The 20,039-nt window shown below is 39.9% G+C and overlaps 2 protein-coding genes across 2 annotated transcripts; both read right to left on the minus strand.

Moving 5' to 3' along the window:
- Positions 1-549: 549 nt before the first annotated feature.
- si:ch73-257c13.2 lies at positions 550-3,415 on the minus strand. Its single transcript, XM_027015527.2, has 3 exons — positions 3,140-3,415; positions 2,634-2,730; positions 550-2,458 (listed from the first exon to the last, which is right to left on the minus strand). Exons 1-3 carry the CDS (start codon positions 3,349-3,351, stop codon positions 1,481-1,483), a joined length of 1,287 nt encoding a protein of 428 aa, XP_026871328.2. The 5' UTR covers positions 3,352-3,415; the 3' UTR covers positions 550-1,480.
- A 5,263-nt stretch (positions 3,416-8,678) lies between these two features.
- Positions 8,679-14,333, minus strand: ostm1 (osteoclastogenesis associated transmembrane protein 1). The gene is made up of 6 exons (XM_027015530.2): positions 13,863-14,333; positions 13,420-13,534; positions 12,886-12,983; positions 12,644-12,754; positions 11,757-11,916; positions 8,679-10,732 (listed from the first exon to the last, which is right to left on the minus strand). Exons 1-6 carry the CDS (start codon positions 14,250-14,252, stop codon positions 10,677-10,679), a joined length of 930 nt encoding a protein of 309 aa, XP_026871331.2. The 5' UTR covers positions 14,253-14,333; the 3' UTR covers positions 8,679-10,676.
- Positions 14,334-20,039: the final 5,706 nt, after the last annotated feature.

Below are 20,039 nucleotides of genomic sequence, written 5' to 3' on the forward strand. Positions count from 1 at the left end.
GCATCTATTATGCAAAATGCAAAGAAATTAGTAGACTTTGTAAAAGGCAACTTTAAGTCTTACAGCACAAATTAAGAACATTCATTTACAATATCTAATGCTAATCCTACTGTTAAGGGCAGTTAAGAAACTGTTTTGAATGTGGCCTATAAAAAAGGGACCAATAACTAGGACAAAGTGAATTAGATAACGTTCCTTTGAAAGAGTAAGTGAAGGTAGTGTTTCCTATGTTTACTAAAAAAATAATAACTTGTGGTAGGTTATGCTAACCTACGTCTAGGGTAGATTTGAATATTGCAGCCTACTGGTACATAGAACATGCTTTTTTGGTTTAGCTGTTCCTAAGTGAGGCTCTACATGAATAAATGAATTTAACAAGTGGCTGCCTTCATGCCAAAATCCTCTTTGAAACGATGATGCATGTAAGAATGTTAAGCAACAATTAAATATAGCATAGTAATATAAATAATAATCACAATAATACTATTTAAAATATTCATTTACTTTTAATTAGTTTTATTTAAAAAAAAAAAAACGACATTACTTGTAAAGAGTTTTTTCTTGAACACTACAAAGCTAAAATTTAAGAGTGATCACACTAAGGCTCTCAAACATAACCATTTAAAAAAGATGGCCAACAGTAGTGTACCTAGTTTTTCAGTAAAAGGAGTTGATGACTTGGATGAAGCCTAAAACATCTTAAATGTTGTAGTGAACCAACTATATTATTTTCTAAAGTATTTAATGCACACTATATTTTTGGTTTATTCCATTGCCTCAGCCTGGAACATGCATGTTACCCTTTATTAATAATGTATATGACTTGTTGCATGCAATGTAGCTTGGGCATGTTTTAAATCCACCATGTATTTTCATATGGAGTATAGTGAAGGAGAGTCTCCCAAAGGTCATGACCTACACTTCTATATTTTGCCACTGAAGGGAAATAATGTATTTATCATTCACTGTAGTTCTTTAGTGACAAAGAGGTCATCTACATTTTTGTCCTTTGGTTTTTTTTCCCCTTTTTTTTTCATAATGAAAACAATCTTGAATGAAATTAATGACCAGTAAAGACTACAATGTAAAACCAATTATCTTAAAATAGACAAAAAGCAAAACTATCTGCCAGTGTAGCATTCCCTTGGTAAGATCACTTAAAATGTGTCTAAAATCACCATAAATACGAGTAATATTGTGTAAGTAGTAAGGCAGGTTAATCTCATTAGGAAAATTCTTCAATTTAATCATAATATTCCAAATATGGCCTTTTACGGTTATTATTTCACTAGTTAATGTTTATTTAAAAGTTTCTGCTAGATATCATGTAAAGGTGAAAGAAAAGGTGAAACACTGTAAAATCAAGAATGCCCTGTAGAGGGCAGTGTATAGTAGTAAAAGTATACATTACATTCATAATAAAAAGTCCACCAGTTTAAGGCCAAACACAAGTCACAAAAGAAGTGACTTTGTACTAAATTTACCAATATTTTCCAAGCTGTTGTAGTTGTTCATGCTTCAATCCTCCATCTTTTTTAGGCTTTCGCCCAAGGGATGCTGCAACATCCTGCCTTTTGGATATTCCACCCAGACTACCCGAGTGTCCAGTAGGTAGCTCGTGAAAAGGCATCTGGGTGATGAAATCCTCTTCCATACACTCAAGGGATGCAGCATTATTGGTCTCCAAATACATGTTATACAAGATACAGCACGTGTGTACAGCCAGGCTGGTTTGGGCTACGGAATTCATTTGCAATAACTTCAGCCGCTGGAACCTACACCTCAGGCTATGGAGGGAGCCACGCACCACCTGAAGGGCGGCCTGCACTTTTAAATTATAACGCCGCTTCTTCTCACCGAGAGTTCCATGGTCTGGGAATGGTGTGAGAAGGTGCTCCGAAAGTGGAAAAGTGGAGTCACCTATGATGTGTTTCCCGCGAAGCAGGCTGACTGGGTCCTGCTGTAGGGCCCTTCCCACCTCTGTGTCGAGCAGGACCCTGGAGTTATGCCAGTTTCCTGGATGCTTGGCAGACACGTAGGTAAAGCAGCCCTGGTGATTGCAGAAAGCCATGAGATTTACTAAGTATGACCTTTCAGAGACTCGATATGCCTCTGAGTCAGGCACGTCCATGGGCCTCTCAATGGGAATCAGGCAGTAACCCACTGCACACACAGTACCCGGCAACCCAACAGCGGCAGAAAATCCGGCCACTGAGGCTTCAGCATCCTTCCACTTCGGCCAGTGGACCTTATCAGAAAAGTTTGCCGTGACAAGGGCACAGAATTCCTGCAGCTGTTGGTGAATGAGGGACTCGCTGGTTTGGAAGCGGGCAGCTATGCTAGCATGAGACTCCAAAGTAGACAGTGTCCACAGACTAGACAGTACTGCATGCATCATGGTCCATCCTTCCAGCGTACTGCCAGCCCAATCACAAGACGGCAGCAGCCGTACCAGCTCCTGAAGTCATTGGGGGAGGAGACTCTATTAGACTTGCAATATATTCTGTAAAATGGGACGCAATCACGTTGTGCAACACGGTTTCTTTAATTAATCCGGGGAATTAAAAACCCAATCGGTTGCTTAAAACTAAGATAAACTTCAGGTTTGTTGGTCTGAAATTATGTAGATGTACCTCAACTTGGGTCGGCGTGAGCTGGAAGTAGTTCTGAAAATCCCTGGCAGACATACTTGGCACGATGTCACTAAAGTAGTTGTTTTTGCCATGATCTCTGCACAACATAACGGCAGAAAATCTTAAAAACACAGTTTGATAATGCAGTACCGTCGCTTTCTATGAGCATAAGATACAAAGATAAAGCATGTGCAAATCATATTCACGCAAACACGAACACGTTTAAATCGAGTGTGGCTACGGTGCAGACAGCTAGGCTTTGTGTACACTGTAATGTAAAGAAAGTCCAACAATCTGTGCACAATATAATTTGCATATATATCCGTCATGCTCTGAGACACAATTAAACTGAAGCTATTGCTTGCATTTGACTAAGAGAACGTGCAACCTCGAGGCTAACAAGTTATCCTAGCCTAAGCTTTCCTAGCTAGCTAGGATACAATTACATCTTAGAGCGACAGACAATAACAAATTCCCGGAACTGAGATGAAGTAGGATCGTATCACCTGATTTTCCGTGCTTTGAAGGGTACTTTAGCTTTTACATGTATGTATTCATCAGCGTCTAACTCATCTGCTAATAAAAAAGCAATACACGTTTCCAGTGCCATAATATATTTTTTGTGTATATAGGGCCGTGCGCGCGTGTTTTTACACATAGGTTGCCAAATAACCCCAACAGACTCCTCCTTATTGGACATCCGGCTCAGGACCACCATCTCCGTTCTTTCATATGCCCAACTTCATATCATTAACTAATATATTAGGCTCGGTTCATTCGCCAGCGTTTCACTCCGTTTAATAATGTCTGTAATCAAATGTAATAAATGTTTTGAAATGTGCTGGACAAATCAAAGAACATATGAGTGACGTGTCTAATAACTTATCGATCCATGAGCTGATTGCTAGGTGTTCACTAATAGCTTAATGAGTCATGTTAAATTAAACAATAACATACATAATGAGTTTTCTCTCTGGATTTGTATCAATCTTTTTTATCAGCCTGGATTTTTGCAACATGTGTTTCCAGATGTTAGAGAAACTCAAAAAAAATAATTAAAAGTATTAAATGTTATTGTGTTTTCTTTCCTTTCACCAGAGAAACATACCCGACTAACAGCCACTTTCCGCTGAAATGGCAACAGCGTCGTCACAGTACTCTTTTATGTTGTCTGAGGTGCCCTCTTGTGGCAAAAAAAAGTCCTTACGAGGTATCTTATTAAAGGTGTACTGTAGTAAAAAAAAAAGTAGTAGATTACACTTATCCAGAGAAACAGGACGTTTCGGCAGATGTCCTTCATCAGTTGTGCTAGCTAATTGTTTATCTTTATATATATATTATTAACACAAGTATTGTGTTAGTTAGGTTGATACATGGACTATTGTGTTGGTGGGAAGCTAGTCAGAAAGTCTAAACATTTGGGTATTCTAATGATTTAAATATCACTTTAAACAGTGCAACTGATGCGATTAAGATAAAAAAAAATTGATGTACCCATAAAATGCTTATTTATTACATTTATAATTACATTTACGGCATTTAGCAGACACTCTTATCTGGAGCAACTTACAAATGTGCTTTGTCATTTACTCATAGAATATATCCTAGTACAGTACAGCAGGTTAGAATCAAATATACCAATGAACTAGAATATTGTAGAATACATGGATGAATGGTGATACCTAGAAGTAAAAATATATAAGGTCTATCTTAAACAATGATAAGTGCTATAAACAATAAGTGCTAGAGTTTGTTAAACAACATAAACAATACCCTACAATAAGTACTAAATTAGTCAGTCAATATGGGAGCAGTGTCAGTTGTCCTTTAAATATTCTGCAAATAGATGGGTCTTCAGTCTGCGTTTGAAGACTGCAAGGGACTCTGCTGTCTGGACAGCAAGTGGGAGTTCATTCCACCATCTTGGAGCCAGGACAGAAAATAATCTTGATGCTTGTCATCCATGGGACCCGAAGCAAGGTATTTCAAGCCGAGCCATACTTGAGGTTCAAAGTACTCGAGGTACGGATCGGGTTTTAACCATTGACCTCATGTATGAAGGGGCTGGTCCATTTTTGACTTTGTAGGCAAGCATCAAGGTTTTAAATCTGATGCGTGCAGCTATTGGGAGCCAATGAAGAGAGCGCAGCAGTGGAGTAAAGTGTGAACTTCGGAAGATTTTAGACCAGTCATACTGCTGCATTCTGGACAAGTTGTAGAGGTTTGATGGCTCTTACAGGAAGACCAGCAGCTAGTGAGTTGCAATAGTCTAGCTTTAAGATTACAAGAGACTGCACAAGCACTTGGGTTCTTGCGAGAGAAAGGGTCGAATCCTTCATATGTTACAAAGGAGGAATCTGCAAGACCAGGTTAGATTAGAAACATGAGTTGAGAATGACAGCTGGTTGTCCAAAGTTATGCCCAGGCTACGGGCAGCTTCAGATGGTGATACCAGGGAGTCCTCAAAGGAAACAGTGAGGTCAGGGTAAGGGTTGAGAGTACCTGGGATGAACAGAAGCTCAGTTTTACTGGGGTTGAGCTTCAAGTGGTGGGCTGTCATCCATGACACGATGTCAGTCAAGCATGCTGAGATACGTGTGGAGACCTGTTTGTCAGAGGGTGGAAAAGAAAGAAATAATTGAGTGTCATTGGCATAGCAGTGGTAGGAGAAACCATGAGAAGATATTACATCACCAAGAGAACGAGTATACAAAGAGAAGAGAAGGGGGCCTGATACTGAGCCTTGTAGAACACCAGTGTAGAGTCTACACGGTTTGGATGTGGATCCTCTCCATGTCACCTGATGGGACCGTCCATCCAGATAGGACTGAAACCATCTCCAAGCAGAGCCAGTTACACCAAGCCTGGAAAGAACAGAGAGAAGAATGTTGTGGTTCACTGTGTCAAAGGCTGCTGAAAGATCTAGAAGAATCAAAACAGATGACAGTTTGGCAGCTTTAACAGCATAAAGTTTCTCAGTCACTGCTATGAAGGCCATTTCTGTAGAATGTGCCGGTTTGGAGCCAGATTGATTGGGATCATGCAGCTGGTTCTGGGAGAAAAAAAGAGACAACTGATTATAAACTGCTTGTTCAAGGGCTTTTGAGAGGAAAGAGAGAAGTGATACTGGTTTGTGTTTGGTAACATTGGAGCTGTCAAGTGTGACCTTCTTGAGGATTCGTACCAACCTGGCAGTTTTGAATGCAGTAGGCACGTATCCAGAAGATAAGAAGTTGTTGATGATGACAGAGATGAAAGGAAGCACATCTCTTGCGATTGTCTAGAACAGAGCAGAACAAATTGGATTCAGTGGACATGTAGTTGGATTGCTGGAAATCAGGAGTTGAAGAATTTCATCCGAGGAGAGAGGAGAAAAAGAAGTCAGAGAGTTGGATGTTGGGGAATGCACGTTGGTTGGAGGGGTGGGAACAGAGGAAAAGGACTGGCGGATTGCTGCAACCTTCTCCTCAAAGAAGGGGATGAAATCCTCCGGAGTAAGAGATGAGAAAGGAGGGGAAGGGGGAGGATTAAGGAGAGAAGAAAAAATAGTGAAGAGCTTGCGTGGATCAGATAATGATGATTCGAATTTCTCTCTGTAGTAGGATGACTTTGCAGATGTTACTTCCAGTGAGAACTTGGAAAGGAGAGACTTGTAATTGTAATTATTAGTATCTGTTAGTGTCAAAGTTCATATTTCACATGTATATTTTGTCATTTTTTAGATGTATTGTCTTTTTATTGTCATTGTTGAGTATTATGTAGTGTTGGAGTGCAATTTTGAGTTGCATCCACCTTATTCAAACCCAAATCAAGGGACGTAATTTCACATCACATCAGTAGGAGGCACCAGCGTCACACTAACAGTCTTGCACTTTTGCATGCACTGATCAATGGGAAAATGAGCACAGGAGCATCAGAGAAAATCTGATTTTAAAAAATAAATAGTCAATTTCATGGCAGTACAGAATCAACTATACTGCACAGAAGCAAAGTGTGTTAGAGGACCAGAGGAGAGAGAGAGAGAGAGAGAGAGAGAGAGAGAGAGAGAGAGAGAGAGAGAGAGAGAGAGAGAGAGAGAGCTGGAATCTTGCTCAGTAACCCTTCAATCCCACTGACCCTTGTGAAGACAGGATTATCAAATGATGAGTGTCCCAGTGATGAGCTGTGCCTTTTTCAGACTGGAGAGGTGCTCTCACCCTTATGCCCTAATCAAAGTTAAATATGCAGTAAGCAATTATATGGGTCACAACCCTTCTTCTTAATTTACTTTTCCTAAGATGATTAGAAGACAGTGATATTTCATCAGGACTAAAAACTCGCTTAGAAATCAACATCAGAATGGAAAAGCATGAAAATTTGCTGTTATCACACCTATCCACTAGTGATAAAAGCTCTGGAATGCCTTACTTGAGTTTTGGTTATAGAATAATATATTTAATCAGTTTGATTACCAAAAGTTAAGCAAAGCATTTTTTAAATGAATAACTATTGACAAATTGTTATGATTTACACATAAAAAGCAATACTTTTGGTAGCTGTGAAAAATTATGCAAATGAAATGAAACATGTCAATTTAAGGTTGCAGAAATGCTCCACTGCTTTACTCCACTCAGCTTCAGACTGGATATTAAGACTGATGTCATTATTGTAGTTGTTGAGCCAACATTTGCAGTTATATATTAAGTAGTACAGAAACACCCTCACCTGCTTAATCCCGCCTATATTTTTTCACCCAATACATGCTTTAACGTCAAAGAACAGTTGGGAAATATAACTAATCATAAGTCTCTGTTATCAAGGGAAAATGTATTTCAGATTAGAGCAGGCACCACAGTGGTCACTTATTTCTTCGATGGGCCCCTGTCCATTTTCCTCATGTAGAGGCTTTGTAGCCGTCTCTTCCAGCTGATGAACAGTGTGCCGCACCCAAAGAAAGGCAGGCAGGGGTGCCCGTAAGGGTCAGATGTTCCTGCCCTTGTGCCATGCCCCCTCCAGGAGGTGCTGCCACTCCGGCCGGCCCCCTGGGTCATGGGCCAGGCTGTAAGTGAGGTCTGAGAGCACCTCAATCCATCTGCCAAAAGATGTAGGGAACAGGAGTCATGCACCAAAGGTTCCTGACACGGCCTGCCATTCTGCATCTGTGATGTCACTCCCAGCTGACCTGCCATAAGTCCTTTGAGGTTTCAAGTGTGCGCATGTGTGTGTGTGCGCGCATGTGTGTGTAGTTGGGAGAGGGAGAATTTGGAGGTCATGACTAAACCTCTGTAGTCCTGAGAAACCCAGCCGGTGCTAAACCCTTGAATGACTACCCTAATCATAAAATCCAGGATCTGAAGGTTTTGACCTGTGTCAAGCAAACAATACCTCCTTTTTATGCAGTAGCATATTGTGGATCTCTATTTTTATTTATAGGTTAGTGTAATCTGCCAAGCTGTACCTAACTGTTACTTATATTGGGCTTGTGGAAACATCTGTATCTACAGTATGAATGCAATAGGAAGCAGACAAATAAAGAAAGCCACTTGAATTTTCTGAAAATATTCTAAATTTTTTCAAGAAAAAGTTTAATCAACATCAAATGCAGTTTTAGAAATGCATTCATTAAAAAAAAAAAAAAATAGAACAAGTCTAATTTTAACATTTCATGGTGCATGAAAATTGGCCATTTGTAAAATTTGAAACTGCTTCTTCCAGCCAACGAGCAGCATACTGCTCCCCAAGAAAGGCTGGCAAGGGTGTCCGGATGGTGCCCAGCATACAAAGACGAGCTTCTTCATAGCATGAAGTTCATTGTATTTAAAACAATATAAAAAGGTCCTATGGATTTCAAGTATGGTCCTTGGTTGCTGTGTCACTGCTGTAACTTATTGTGAAAGGGAACTCTTAATCAGCAACATGAGCCACATGAGCAAAGGTGTGCTTTATTCACAGCACCAAGTATGCAACTTTACACCACACCTGTTACACAGGAAGCCAACAGAACTTGTGCAATGCACCACGCTGCAGCCGTTCCACCAGGAAAAACAACTGAAGAGCATTGGCAAATCATTTCTGGGACCTTTTTATTTTTCAAATACATGATTCTTTATTCAATTCACCCATACATAACAAAGACATAAATACACCACAGTTACCATACATGTCTCCCAACAGTTTCATCTGCAAGGCAGACCAAACACAACTATGACCATTATAGATGAATGCCAGAGAGGCATTACGGGACAAAGTCTGGTTTGGAATTGCAACATCTTACTATTTGTAAAAAGGTGTTGATTTGTATTACAGTTATCACTGTTTTATAAAGAAAAGCACTGATTATTGGAAAGTCCATTTTAATAGTTGGGTAAACAGGGCAGTAGCAGAACACACAGAGGATGCCAATGTCTAAGAGGCTCAGTTAAGAAATCAGGGCATTTCGTAATGCTCTTTAGACCCAAAGTCACGGAGTCCAACCAAGGCGAAGCGTAATGGAGGATAATCTCTGGAGGATAATGTCCCTTGTCAGGCAAGGTTGTACTTTGCTCTACTTCATCTAGATTTTTTGGCTTTTACACCAGTTTCTCCATCACGTGGATATGCGATTCTCCTCCTCGAGACGCGTGTGGCTCAAATCAAAAAGCACTATTTACATCCCAGATTAACAAATTGGGACTGTGATTTATGAGTGAAAGCTATCGTTCACATTACGTCGCTAATTTAACACACATGAGAAGACAGCCCTCTACCCAAGGCTCCCTTCACTGAAGCTGATTCAACAAATCAGATGAAATGCGCTTAACAGCCAGTGTAATAGTCTCCGGCTCCGCTGCAGAAGACCAAAAAGCCAAGGAAGCTTAAACGGATGTGTTGTTGCGAATTTTCAGCCAAGCAACTTTATCCTACATTTAGATTAGTTGCTAATGACGGGGTAAACGGCCCAAGGAAAGGGCACAAGACCTGAAAACAACAGGCTCCTTTTAATAAGAATGGCTTTTCAGCCACACCAAGTACAAATCTCAGAAAAATAATAATATGCATTTCCAAGCACCCAAAGGTTTTGTTAAATACTCAACATCTAATCCACAGCATTCTTAGGGTCATTCTTGCAGCAAGTAGGCTTCATAGTTGGCATAAAAAGGGGATATCAGCATGGACGTATAAATATAAATGGATTTTAGCAGAAAAATCTGGGTAAACAGAAAAGAGCACAAAAATAATAAACTGTTCCCGCAACACAAAACACAACATAGCAGAATTAACTCCTTCAGGCTATATCTATATTATATAATCTACATCTCATCTACTCATGATCAGATAACCAGTCAGCCTGATATGTAGTTACTTCATAACACATTAGTAGCAGAAAGAGCAGAGATGGCTATTTCAGACAAAAAAAAAAAAAAAAAAAAGAAGAAGAAGAAAAGCACTGGCTGAGGCAGCACGTGATTCGTGCAGCATCTCTAGCATCTTGTGGAGTGCATTCTCCTTTCATTTCAGCCATTGCTTTCTCCTCCACCTCACTCCACGCATGCACCTTTGACCTTACACCACGTCATTATTAATGGATCCTTCTCTAATGGACATCAAGTGCCCGTCGCACCACTACTGCCGCTATGTTAGGTGCACGAGTCCCCTGCTGCCTGTGAGGAAATAAATAATGAAAGCCGACGATGGGAAGCATAGAGGTGCTCTCGAGCTTGCGACAGGACGACGGCATAACCAGTCTCACTTGCACATGTAGTCAGCTCTGAAGCCACAGGTCATTGGAGAGAGTCACATCGACTCCATCTTGCATAAACACACTGGAAACATGAATCTTGCCACATGTAAAAGGACAACGAAGTGGGAGTGCAATAATAATAATGATGATGATGAAACATTTAAATGTATAAGCCACATTTCACTGATACTCAGCAGTTAACAAAAAGTCAGTGATTAGATAGGAAGGATGTTTTCGAGGCTGTCCGTGTGAAGGGAGCCAAACGCCCTTTCACATCCAGAAAGTCTCGGGAAGACACGGTGAAAGGACGGCAGAAGCTCCTCTCCTCTCGCCCTCATGCCCACTCAGCTGAACTTATCCTGAATGTTCATCAGGCTGTGGCTGGACTTGGCTCTCTTAGCTGTGGAACAGTCGAAAGGAAGGAAATAATCAGATTGGCATGTGATTGAGAAAACCACTGCAGACTATAAGGTCAGCTTTAAAAGATAGAGAACTAACACCAGAGATTACAGACACACCCTATACAGTACAGGTAAATCTCTCCCAATATGTCCTATGCAACTGCTGCTTTATGCCTCAAGAAAGACCACAGCAAGCAAATACACCAAACCATCAATATATATATTAACATATGACAGATGACTCACATACATGTATCCGCTGTCACAAACAAGTCATCTAAGTACAAGTAAAGCTATTATTTGCAAACTATGGGCTGCTTTTTCACCATTATAAGATATCTTTATTACTTCTAATTTTTCTTTTTTATATTGGTTTATATTTATATTTTTGTATTATTTATTTAAAAGAATCCACATCAAACAAGCCAGACCTAATAGATCTCTGGAAAGCATTAAGAGACCACTCCAAAGTTTAATCTCTACATGTATGTCAGCCATTCCATTCCAGTGTCTGTTGAATTCTAGCACTGGCACATCTCATTCTACTTAATGAAGGACTGATTAGATGATCACCTCAACCAAATCTTATTTAACAAGGAAGATTAAAGACTGGTGGAGAGCATGTCAATATGCATCAACACTGTGATTGAAAATCTTGGTTACCAAATGCTGAATTCTGACATCCTTCTAAGTTAAAACAGCACTGTGTTATTTAAAAGTGAATATGAACTTGAAAACACTGCATATTTTTTTTTTTGGCATTTTGTCCAGTTCTCATTTTCTGCCAATAACTGAAGAAATGTTATCAGTGTTTTATGGAATAAAACAAAAACGTACGTTTTACCATGTCGTTAATGGAAAACCGCCCGACTACTTACAAACAAAAAGTACTCTGCCTCTGAGCACAATATCAATGCTCCCGTTACTCTAGTGTCTCCAACCTGCAACAGAAATGCACGCCCGCCTCTTTATTACACACCACACCTCTTGCCCCTCCCCTCAGGGCCTCAGTGAGTCACTCACGGTGAATGAGTTTCCGTTTCTTCTGCTCCGAGTGCAGGTAGTTGCTCAGGTAAAAGATGATGGGGAGGAAGAGCATGAAGCTGGACACGGCAATCACCGGCACCATCTCTTTGCGCGGGGACGAGCAGTTCTTGCTCCACAACTGCCGTGTCATGTTCATCTGGGAAAGAGAGAGGCAAACCAAAAAGAAGGATGACCTCTACATGCTTCCGAACGAGTTTCTGTGATATATGACGGCTTATATGCACTCCCTGATCAGTCATAATTTATAAAATACAAACAATATTTCATAAAACGTCTTAAAATATTTCTAAAAGTACACGTACACTTAACAGAGCAATGCTAATGCCATACTGCAAATAGATCTTGTCCATGTGGACCAAAAGAATAGTAACTTGGGTTTTCAATTTTGTTCAACTGAAGGAACGGTCTTAACATATTTTAACCATCTGTATAAATAGTTTTGGCTTTTGTGACATGGCCTGATTTTATACTTTTTTGTTATAATTTATGAAAGTCTTGTTTTGTTTTTTAGATTTTTCAGTATGCTATTTTTTTCATATGGGAAGTAATTAGTGGTCAAAATAGCTAATAGACTTACTAATAAGTGTCTGTAATGTTAATCAGTCATTACTGCATAAAGAAAATTCAATGTCAATGTTCAAGTCAAAAATACTGTATCATTAACTTAATATTGAATTCATATTTTAACAACATGCATGTGCTGCTGATTAGACTATAAATAAAAAAAAAAAACCTACACAAAAAAACTGTTAAGATGAAAATGTGCATGTGAAAGGTGTTTCCATATTTCTGCATTTAAAAAATACCCCATATATGATCCAGTTCCAACAGGTGTCAGATGTTTAGTTAAGAATACAACTTACTGCATCCTCTATGTCAATACAGAGGGTCTTGTTACCCTCCATTTTACTGTATAGCTCATCAAGTTGTTTGTATGCTGTCTTGCACTTTTTGCACAGCTCAGAATGGTTTCCCTGTTTGAACACATACATTTTCAGCAGTGACTTATGATACCTTATACAATTAAAATGTATAGTACACATTACTCAATTAATTTAAAAAGTGTACATTATGATACAGCAATCCCTAATATAAATGATGTTACCTGCTGGTATTTGTCAAAGCAGATGAGGGACTGGTTAAGTTTAGCTAAGAAGTTGAGGGTTTCATTGGACAGATTCATCTGATAAGCAGTTAGACAGTCTGGTGAACACAGGAACAAGGGTGTTACTGCAAAACTACTCTTGATACAACTCAAGAATCCTAAGAACAAAACACATTCATTTTTTGTAACATTTACAAGGATATCCAATAATATGCAGGGATTTCCAAAACAAATCTTAAGAAGCAAAATCGTAATTTTAACCACGCATTATGACCCAAAGCTACCAACAGTCAATGCAGTTAATGCAAAACTCACTGAAAATGCTGTTTCTGAAACCAATATTATTGGCCATGTTATTTCAGTACCACAAATTAAGCTTCCTCTTCAATTTAGAACAGTGTTTTATGTTAATCAAATGAGCTATTGCCCAAGTGTAAAGGGGTAAGCAACTGTGTTAGTTGTGTAGATCCAGTTATCCTGGAGGAGTCCCAATGAGAGTTTAATTCTTGGGTGGAGCCACATCATGGAACTCACTGGTACAGGCAGCCGATTCCCAGATGTCTCTTAAACCGCTGTAAAGGCTAGGCAGCAGCATCAGTCTATCCGACCACAAAAGGGAATCCTGACAGCTGACATTCCCAGGGCCTGACTGTGAAGAGAATGAGGGACAATCTGTTGGGAAGTCTGTCTCTGAACAACTGCTTTATGACCTGATATTTTCCAGCGATCAGACAGTACATTTTCCTTAAGAATAAATTTTTTTTAAAGAGTTTGAATTCCCAGTTTGATCATCTGGGTTTTTGTTAGCTCGCTAGCTAGCAGCTAACCTTCTACGAATGATGCTTTAACCACAATCACGAGACACGATGCATGTGACCGGGCGGGGGAAAATCTTTAAAATAGCTTCTGTATAATACATTTCGGTGTGAATTGGCACGATTATTTCCCTAAAGTTATGCATTTCGCTGACAACTCACCTGATCAGACGATATGTTTTTATATATATTTTCAAAATTGTTGTAATCGGTGTAGCAGTTCTGGCAGACTTTTACGGGACGCGCGTAAGACACGAGACAGTTCGCCAATGTCACATATCGCTGACCAAAAATACTAAGCAATTCCAGACAATTTTCGGTACCTTCCATGTCCTCTGGAAATGCATCGGAAAGACCCAGAGTCAGAAACTGTCTAAAACTGTCCGGCTGAAAAGCGTGTGGTACAGAAATGAAAGATGATGGACGGTTTAGCGCTCTGTCGCCGCTCAGCTCGGTGGCATCACTGGCGATGTTAACCGCGGTGATAAACGTGAGTGCATTCGCCCAAAGCAGTAAACGGAATAAACAAGCATAATTCACAAAGACCCCCATTTTGGATGGTGGAAATCACACTGCGTTGTCTGTTTAACGTTTGTGTTCAATACTTCCTGTTTTCGCTCGCTTACTTCACGCTGATCACGTGATGTCGGCCTATTCTCGCGGTATGGTGCGCAGACACAAACGCAAACACCTGTCCACGTGGTCCGTAAACAGTTTTCTTTTCTACTGTCCTGTAAAGGACAGTAAAGGAAAGGCAGCAGTATTAACAGCATTATATTAATTATCATAGTTTTATTGGTTTAGATACTTTAAAGTCTAGATTAGTTATACTTTATTGTTACTAGACTGTAGTTATATTAGCACACAGTTTTAATTAAGATCTATTGATCACACAAATATACAGTTAGGGAAGATACTTGATAACATAATCAGCTTGATGAAGTAACCTTGTCCTTATTACTTTATGTTCAGAAAGGTGTCTTAGACTTAACGATGAATTTGTTGGGCCAATTTCTTTAGGCCTTTTAGAAGCAAAATTAATGAAATTGACTGTCAACAAATCTGAGTCATGAGGAATCGATTAATAGAAGACTGTATTCTGTATTTGTCATTCTTCAGATAATTATTTTGTGTTTCTGTAAGCCAAATGCCTAGTGCAGATGTTTGTTAAGATGTTTAGATATTAATGTCAAGTCAAGCCAAATGTATTTATATAGCACTTTTTACAACAGCTTTACAAATGTTCAAGTCAAAGCAACCAGTGAGCAAGCCATGGGTGAGAGTGGCAATGAAAAACTCCATAGAACAAGAGAAAGAAACCTTGAGAGGAACCAAAACTCAAAGGTTTCAAAACTATTCCTTCTCTGGCCAACAGTGATCACCTAAATATTAACAATATAGACAATATGGAGCACAATAAATAGTGTCCAGTTTTCTTGAAGTCCTAGTCTGGTCCCAATGGAGGACAATGGAGAAGTAGGCTGTCCTTCTGACTTCTACCGCACCAAACCAAACTTCTCACATAGCCTACTCACATTTGTTTGATTGTGTGAAATATAATCTAAGAGTAGGCTTATATACACATTGTGTGTGTGTGTGTGTGTGTGTGTGTGTGTGTGTTAGAGACCATGAAATTTTTGTTTTGTTTGTTCAGTTAGTTGTTACAATTTAGTCATATACCATCACGTGACCTAAAGTCAACATTAAAGCCATTTTAATTCTACAATTCCTTGAAAAAAGGCACTGTATAAGTCTTTATTTAATGAAACAAAGCTCTTGTTACAGATAATAGTCCAACTACTGAAAGTCAAGCACTAGCACTGGAGGACAAAAAAATTGGGAAATTCATTGTATTTGAAATGTGTAGCCTATATGAAGCATGTAGCCTAATTAATTTTGTGTCTTTTTCCATTTGAGTTAGAAGTCTAGAAAACATAAATTAAGCTAAACCTAAATGTACAGAATTATAAAATTAAGATCAGTAATTTTGCATTATGAAATACTCGAGATTTGTACAATTACTAAACATATATAATAGAATAATGTAATTAATGACCAGTAATAACGTTAGAAGAAGTCGACTCATCTATGTGAATGCTAGGAAAATATTTAAACTCAGACAAAAAATATTGTATCACAAACAGATTTTTAAAAATGATTTTCATTATTTAACAAAGCACTTCCTGCTCTGTTTACATTGTAGAAGACCAATGAATGAATCTCAACTATAAAAAGTTGCCTTTTCTTTCAGAGAATGAATGCTTGATTGCAGCTGGAAGACCAGGGCTGAGTTCATACACTGAGACAGAGTTGACGTGTGTGGGTGTAGTTCCAGGCCTTTAGGTTTTTGATCCTAAGGTTTGATAAAGCGATGGATTAAATAATTGCAGGGAGCGTCCTTTCCCTTCCGGTGAGTGTGGTGTGGATCACCGTGATTTCATGATCCCATGATCGGAGAGAGAGCGCGCAAGCCTAACTGACATCTGAGCGGGGAAAGGAGCACAAAGCATGAGCGTACCAAAATCAAATATGGTAGCGGCAGCAAACTACCATGTAACTAGTAGATTTGTCTACGAGCATACGTATTTAAAATGCACGTCACTAAAATGCGATGAGGTGGGGTCAAAAATGAGAACTCCATAATAGCACGAGAGCGAGAACCAACAGTATAGCCCTTCAAGCTATCTTGTGTTTTGTCTGCACAGATGACAGAAAACCTGGCCGATGTTTTTTATGAATATTCTTCAAAAACAGATGTATGAAAGAAGGAATATGGTTTGTTGGGGTTTTGTGCATTTTAAATAATTTGATCATCTGGGTTTTTGTTAGCTCGCTAGCTAGCAGCTGTGCATTTTAAATAATATGAAAATACAAAATAGCAACTATATACATATGTATTTGCCAAAACCCACCAGTATTATGTATTTTCTATTACATTTTCTTTATTGGTGTCAACAAAATAATAAATTAAAAATTTATTTGATATACCAATGTATGAATAATTGTGGCCTAAAATCACAAAATAATGGAATAATGGTCCAAAATAGCAGTTTGTGTCGAAGCTTCTCCATCGGCGAGTGTAAAAGAGGATTCGGATATGTGCAGTGGAGAGTTTGTCTAGTGTATGTCAAGTCGTAGTCGTGGTGCCGGTGGCGGGAGAAGCCGGTTGCGGGGATGAAGAATTGGACCGGGCATCTTCTAAAGCCGTTTCACGGGGGGTTCACATGCAGTGCTTTCGTGCCCTCATTGGGCCCTTCTGCTTCTCACTTCACAGCTGGAACATTAGAAATGACTGAGGTCGCCACGCTGTGCACACATCGAATCTGTACGACTCCACTTTCTAGCAGAGATGCCTTGCAATATTTTTCGCAATGCTTTCCCCATCAAATTGAATAAACGTATTCAGCCTCTTTCTCTCTCTCTTTCTCTCCCCCCCTTCTCTCTCGCTCTTGTGGAGGTGGCAAGAACGACTGTGTCGATGAAAAACCCGCTCGTCGTTTGGTGCCCGGTTTTTGACACCGTGCAATTTGCGAACATGTGAGCGTGCACGGCCAAAAAATAATTACGGAGTCAAGGTAAACGATCTGGGCTCAGATTCTGATTGTGGTAATTGTCGTAAACCCTCGAATCAAGCCACTGCAGTCAATGGTCTTTAATGCGAAATTAGTGCCTCTTGATAACTTGCAGTCCGCGGCAATTTCGCAGTCATCAGCGCTAATGGAAATGGTGGGCGCAGAATGCTTCGTATTAAGGCCTATTCTGATGTGAGAGTTGCAGCCTTGGCGTAAATTCGCAGTTTTTATGTTGTGGATTGTGGCTTTAGCTCTCCAACACATCTCCGCTAATGTGAAAGCCCCAAATGGATGATCAAAGTCATCGCCCTGGAGATGTCAGTGGGTTCGCAAGCAGGGGAGGTGGATGATCAATGAGAGGCCATCAAATGATCTCCAGTATATTTTTGGATGCGGCTAACGCTGCGCATTAAGCCTAACTAAAACTGTTTGTTTGTTATTTACTGTGGATGTTTATATGCCACAATAAACGAAGATGTTTCGAACAGATCATTATAATTATAAAAGAAACAACGAACAAGAAGCATTAAGAATTTTCGCTTCGAGGACAAAAATGAATAATTCGGCAAAGTACGCTAAGAGTCTTAAAGGTACTTATTTAAGGAGGTGAGCACATAAAATTACTATTGTTTAACTTCATGCATTAATTTTACTTATGAGTTGTATTTAATATGTAATTAATATTACCGAAGGGAAATAGGTCTTTGTGATTAAATTGAATTTAGCCGTAATACAATTTATGGTTTATATATATACAAATATACAGTGGCCTACCTAACGCTCTCTTCTGGCGTTCCGTTGTGAATAGTGTGAATAGTAAGGGTTAACTAAAATGCTGTGCGCTTGAACTCGTTGACTAAACTTGGCTCCTTTAAGCAACGGGACAGAAGAGCTGTAAAGTTATGCAGAAGTTATTCTCTATCCTTTGGGCCGTCCCTAATCCCCCAAAACCGCGTTCCTTTATGCGAGAACTGTGCTCCTTTTCTTGTTTAGCGCTGCCTATACAACATAAAGTCAGACTGCATTTAATGCTTACGGCGGGATGTGACGGGGGATTTTGCAAATGCGAGGCCCCTTTTCGTCGAAATATTGCACTCTACGTCGTGTGAGTCTACCAACCCAGAGCGACCCCAAATTCTCCCCCCGGCGTCTGACTCGAATGACAAACTAGCCTGATTTTCACCGCGTCGCTGGGAAATGTTGGGGCTGATAATAGAGATTTCGTTTCATTTTTTACGCTTGACTTGGTTTTTGTTGCTTTTCTTTTGCCTTGATTCCTTCTAGAGATTAGGCTTGACTTCCACACTAGCAGCGGCCAAAGTGCTCGAACCGGGAATGACAACTGATGAGGATCAAGGTTTCACTATTCTGAACTTTAAGTAGTGAAGTGAATTGTGGAGAGCATTGCTCAGCAAGGGTACGGTTTGGATAAGAGAAACACATTCTCACTTTTCAATTGACAGACATTTAAAAACCTGAAACTGCCCCTAACGTACTTTTTAGGATTGGAATATGAAGACACACACTGATATACTTTAGATTATTATGTTAATAATGAAAAGATACAGGTTACACCTGATGACTTCGCGTAGGCAAAATAAACTTGTCTTCATAATAACCTTGTTTAATCAGAGCGTAAAGTAACCAAAAAAAATTTGCCCTATTCAAAGAAAGTTTTTAAAGATGTTTATAACTCAAATTTCTCATTTTGCACCTGCATGGTGCATATAGTTAATAATATTCTATTTTTATGTTCGAAGAAATATTTGCTTCGATTAGGATTTATGAATCAAACCCAACGGTGCTGGCTCGCGATCGTTTCTCTCCCAGTCAGACACGTCAGTGGTTCGTGAAGAAGTTAATCTTTGTTGACGGTGTTGCGCTCCACTCCGTCGGACCGCTTGGCTCTGAGATCCAAGTCTCCAAATACAGACAGGATAATTACCGGACATGCTGCCAACGAGCACAGCACAAAGGCAGCATTGACTTACTCACTGTTGGTCGCCTCTGCTGAGCGCCACGGCGGCCATCGCTCCCCCGGCTCGATGCGGTCACCCTGCATCGCTCGCCCGAAACAGGAGGCAGAGACGTCTTGTTTCATAACAAGGCACGATGCTGACTTCTTTCAGGTCCAGCGAACTGGACATAAACCCCGACTGACAACATCCAGTGGCCGAATAGAGAGAGTGGTGGAGAGAGTGAGCGCACCCGACCATGCGGGCGCTCTCGCTAGGGAATATAGTTGTTTTTCCACCCCACGACCATCCTGACGACTTAAACAATACTGCTTGGGCCAAATTGAAGGCTTCAATAGCAAAGGGATGACCTAGCAAACACCAGGATTTGATAAACCATAGAACAAGGAGCGTTTTCTTCTGCCAAATAATTTTTAATCTTGTTTACAAAAGAGTAGACCTAACATTGAATTAAGCCAAACACTGCGCTTTTTTCGACAGATTCTGTCATTCTTCCTCTCCGGCGATATTGCTGAAAGACCCCCCCCCACACACACACACACATTCATACATACACACTTCCTTGTTGCTTGTTAGTGGCCAACTCAGAAATAATTTTTTTTTGTTCTTGAGTGCAGTTTAGTGCAAGTCTGCTCACTCTTTCACTGCGCGCTCCTTGTGGGCCGCCCTGGCTTTCATTCCTCCGTGCGTTACACCAATTAAAGGAGGACGCGCAGCAACTGTAATGGGCCGAAGAGTGATTGTTTTTGACAAGCAACAAAACACATAGATCCACCCCTCCGATTAGGCGA

The sequence above is a fragment of the Electrophorus electricus genome, chromosome 8 (assembly GCF_013358815.1).
Source record: "Electrophorus electricus isolate fEleEle1 chromosome 8, fEleEle1.pri, whole genome shotgun sequence".
Lineage (NCBI taxonomy): Eukaryota > Metazoa > Chordata > Actinopteri > Gymnotiformes > Gymnotidae > Electrophorus > Electrophorus electricus.

Bases quoted from the DNA above. Each gene is read 5' to 3' on its own strand.
- si:ch73-257c13.2 (XM_027015527.2), bottom strand. From the start codon at position 3,351: ATGGTGGTCCTGAGCCGGATGTCCAATAAGGAGGAGTCTGTTGGGGTT. The intron at 2,731-3,139 runs GTGATACGATCC...TATGTTGTGCAG, and splicing joins TTCAAAGCACGGAAAATCAG to AGATCATGGCAAAAACAACT. The intron at 2,459-2,633 runs GTACATCTACAT...CAATGACTTCAG, and splicing joins TCACGCCGACCCAAGTTGAG to GAGCTGGTACGGCTGCTGCC.
- ostm1 (XM_027015530.2), bottom strand. From the start codon at position 14,252: ATGGGGGTCTTTGTGAATTATGCTTGTTTATTCCGTTTACTGCTTTGG. The intron at 13,535-13,862 runs GTGAGTTGTCAG...TTCTCTTCACAG, and splicing joins AAAACATATCGTCTGATCAG to TCAGGCCCTGGGAATGTCAG. The intron at 10,733-11,756 runs GTGAGTGACTCA...ACTGTTCCACAG, and splicing joins GAAACGGAAACTCATTCACC to CTAAGAGAGCCAAGTCCAGC.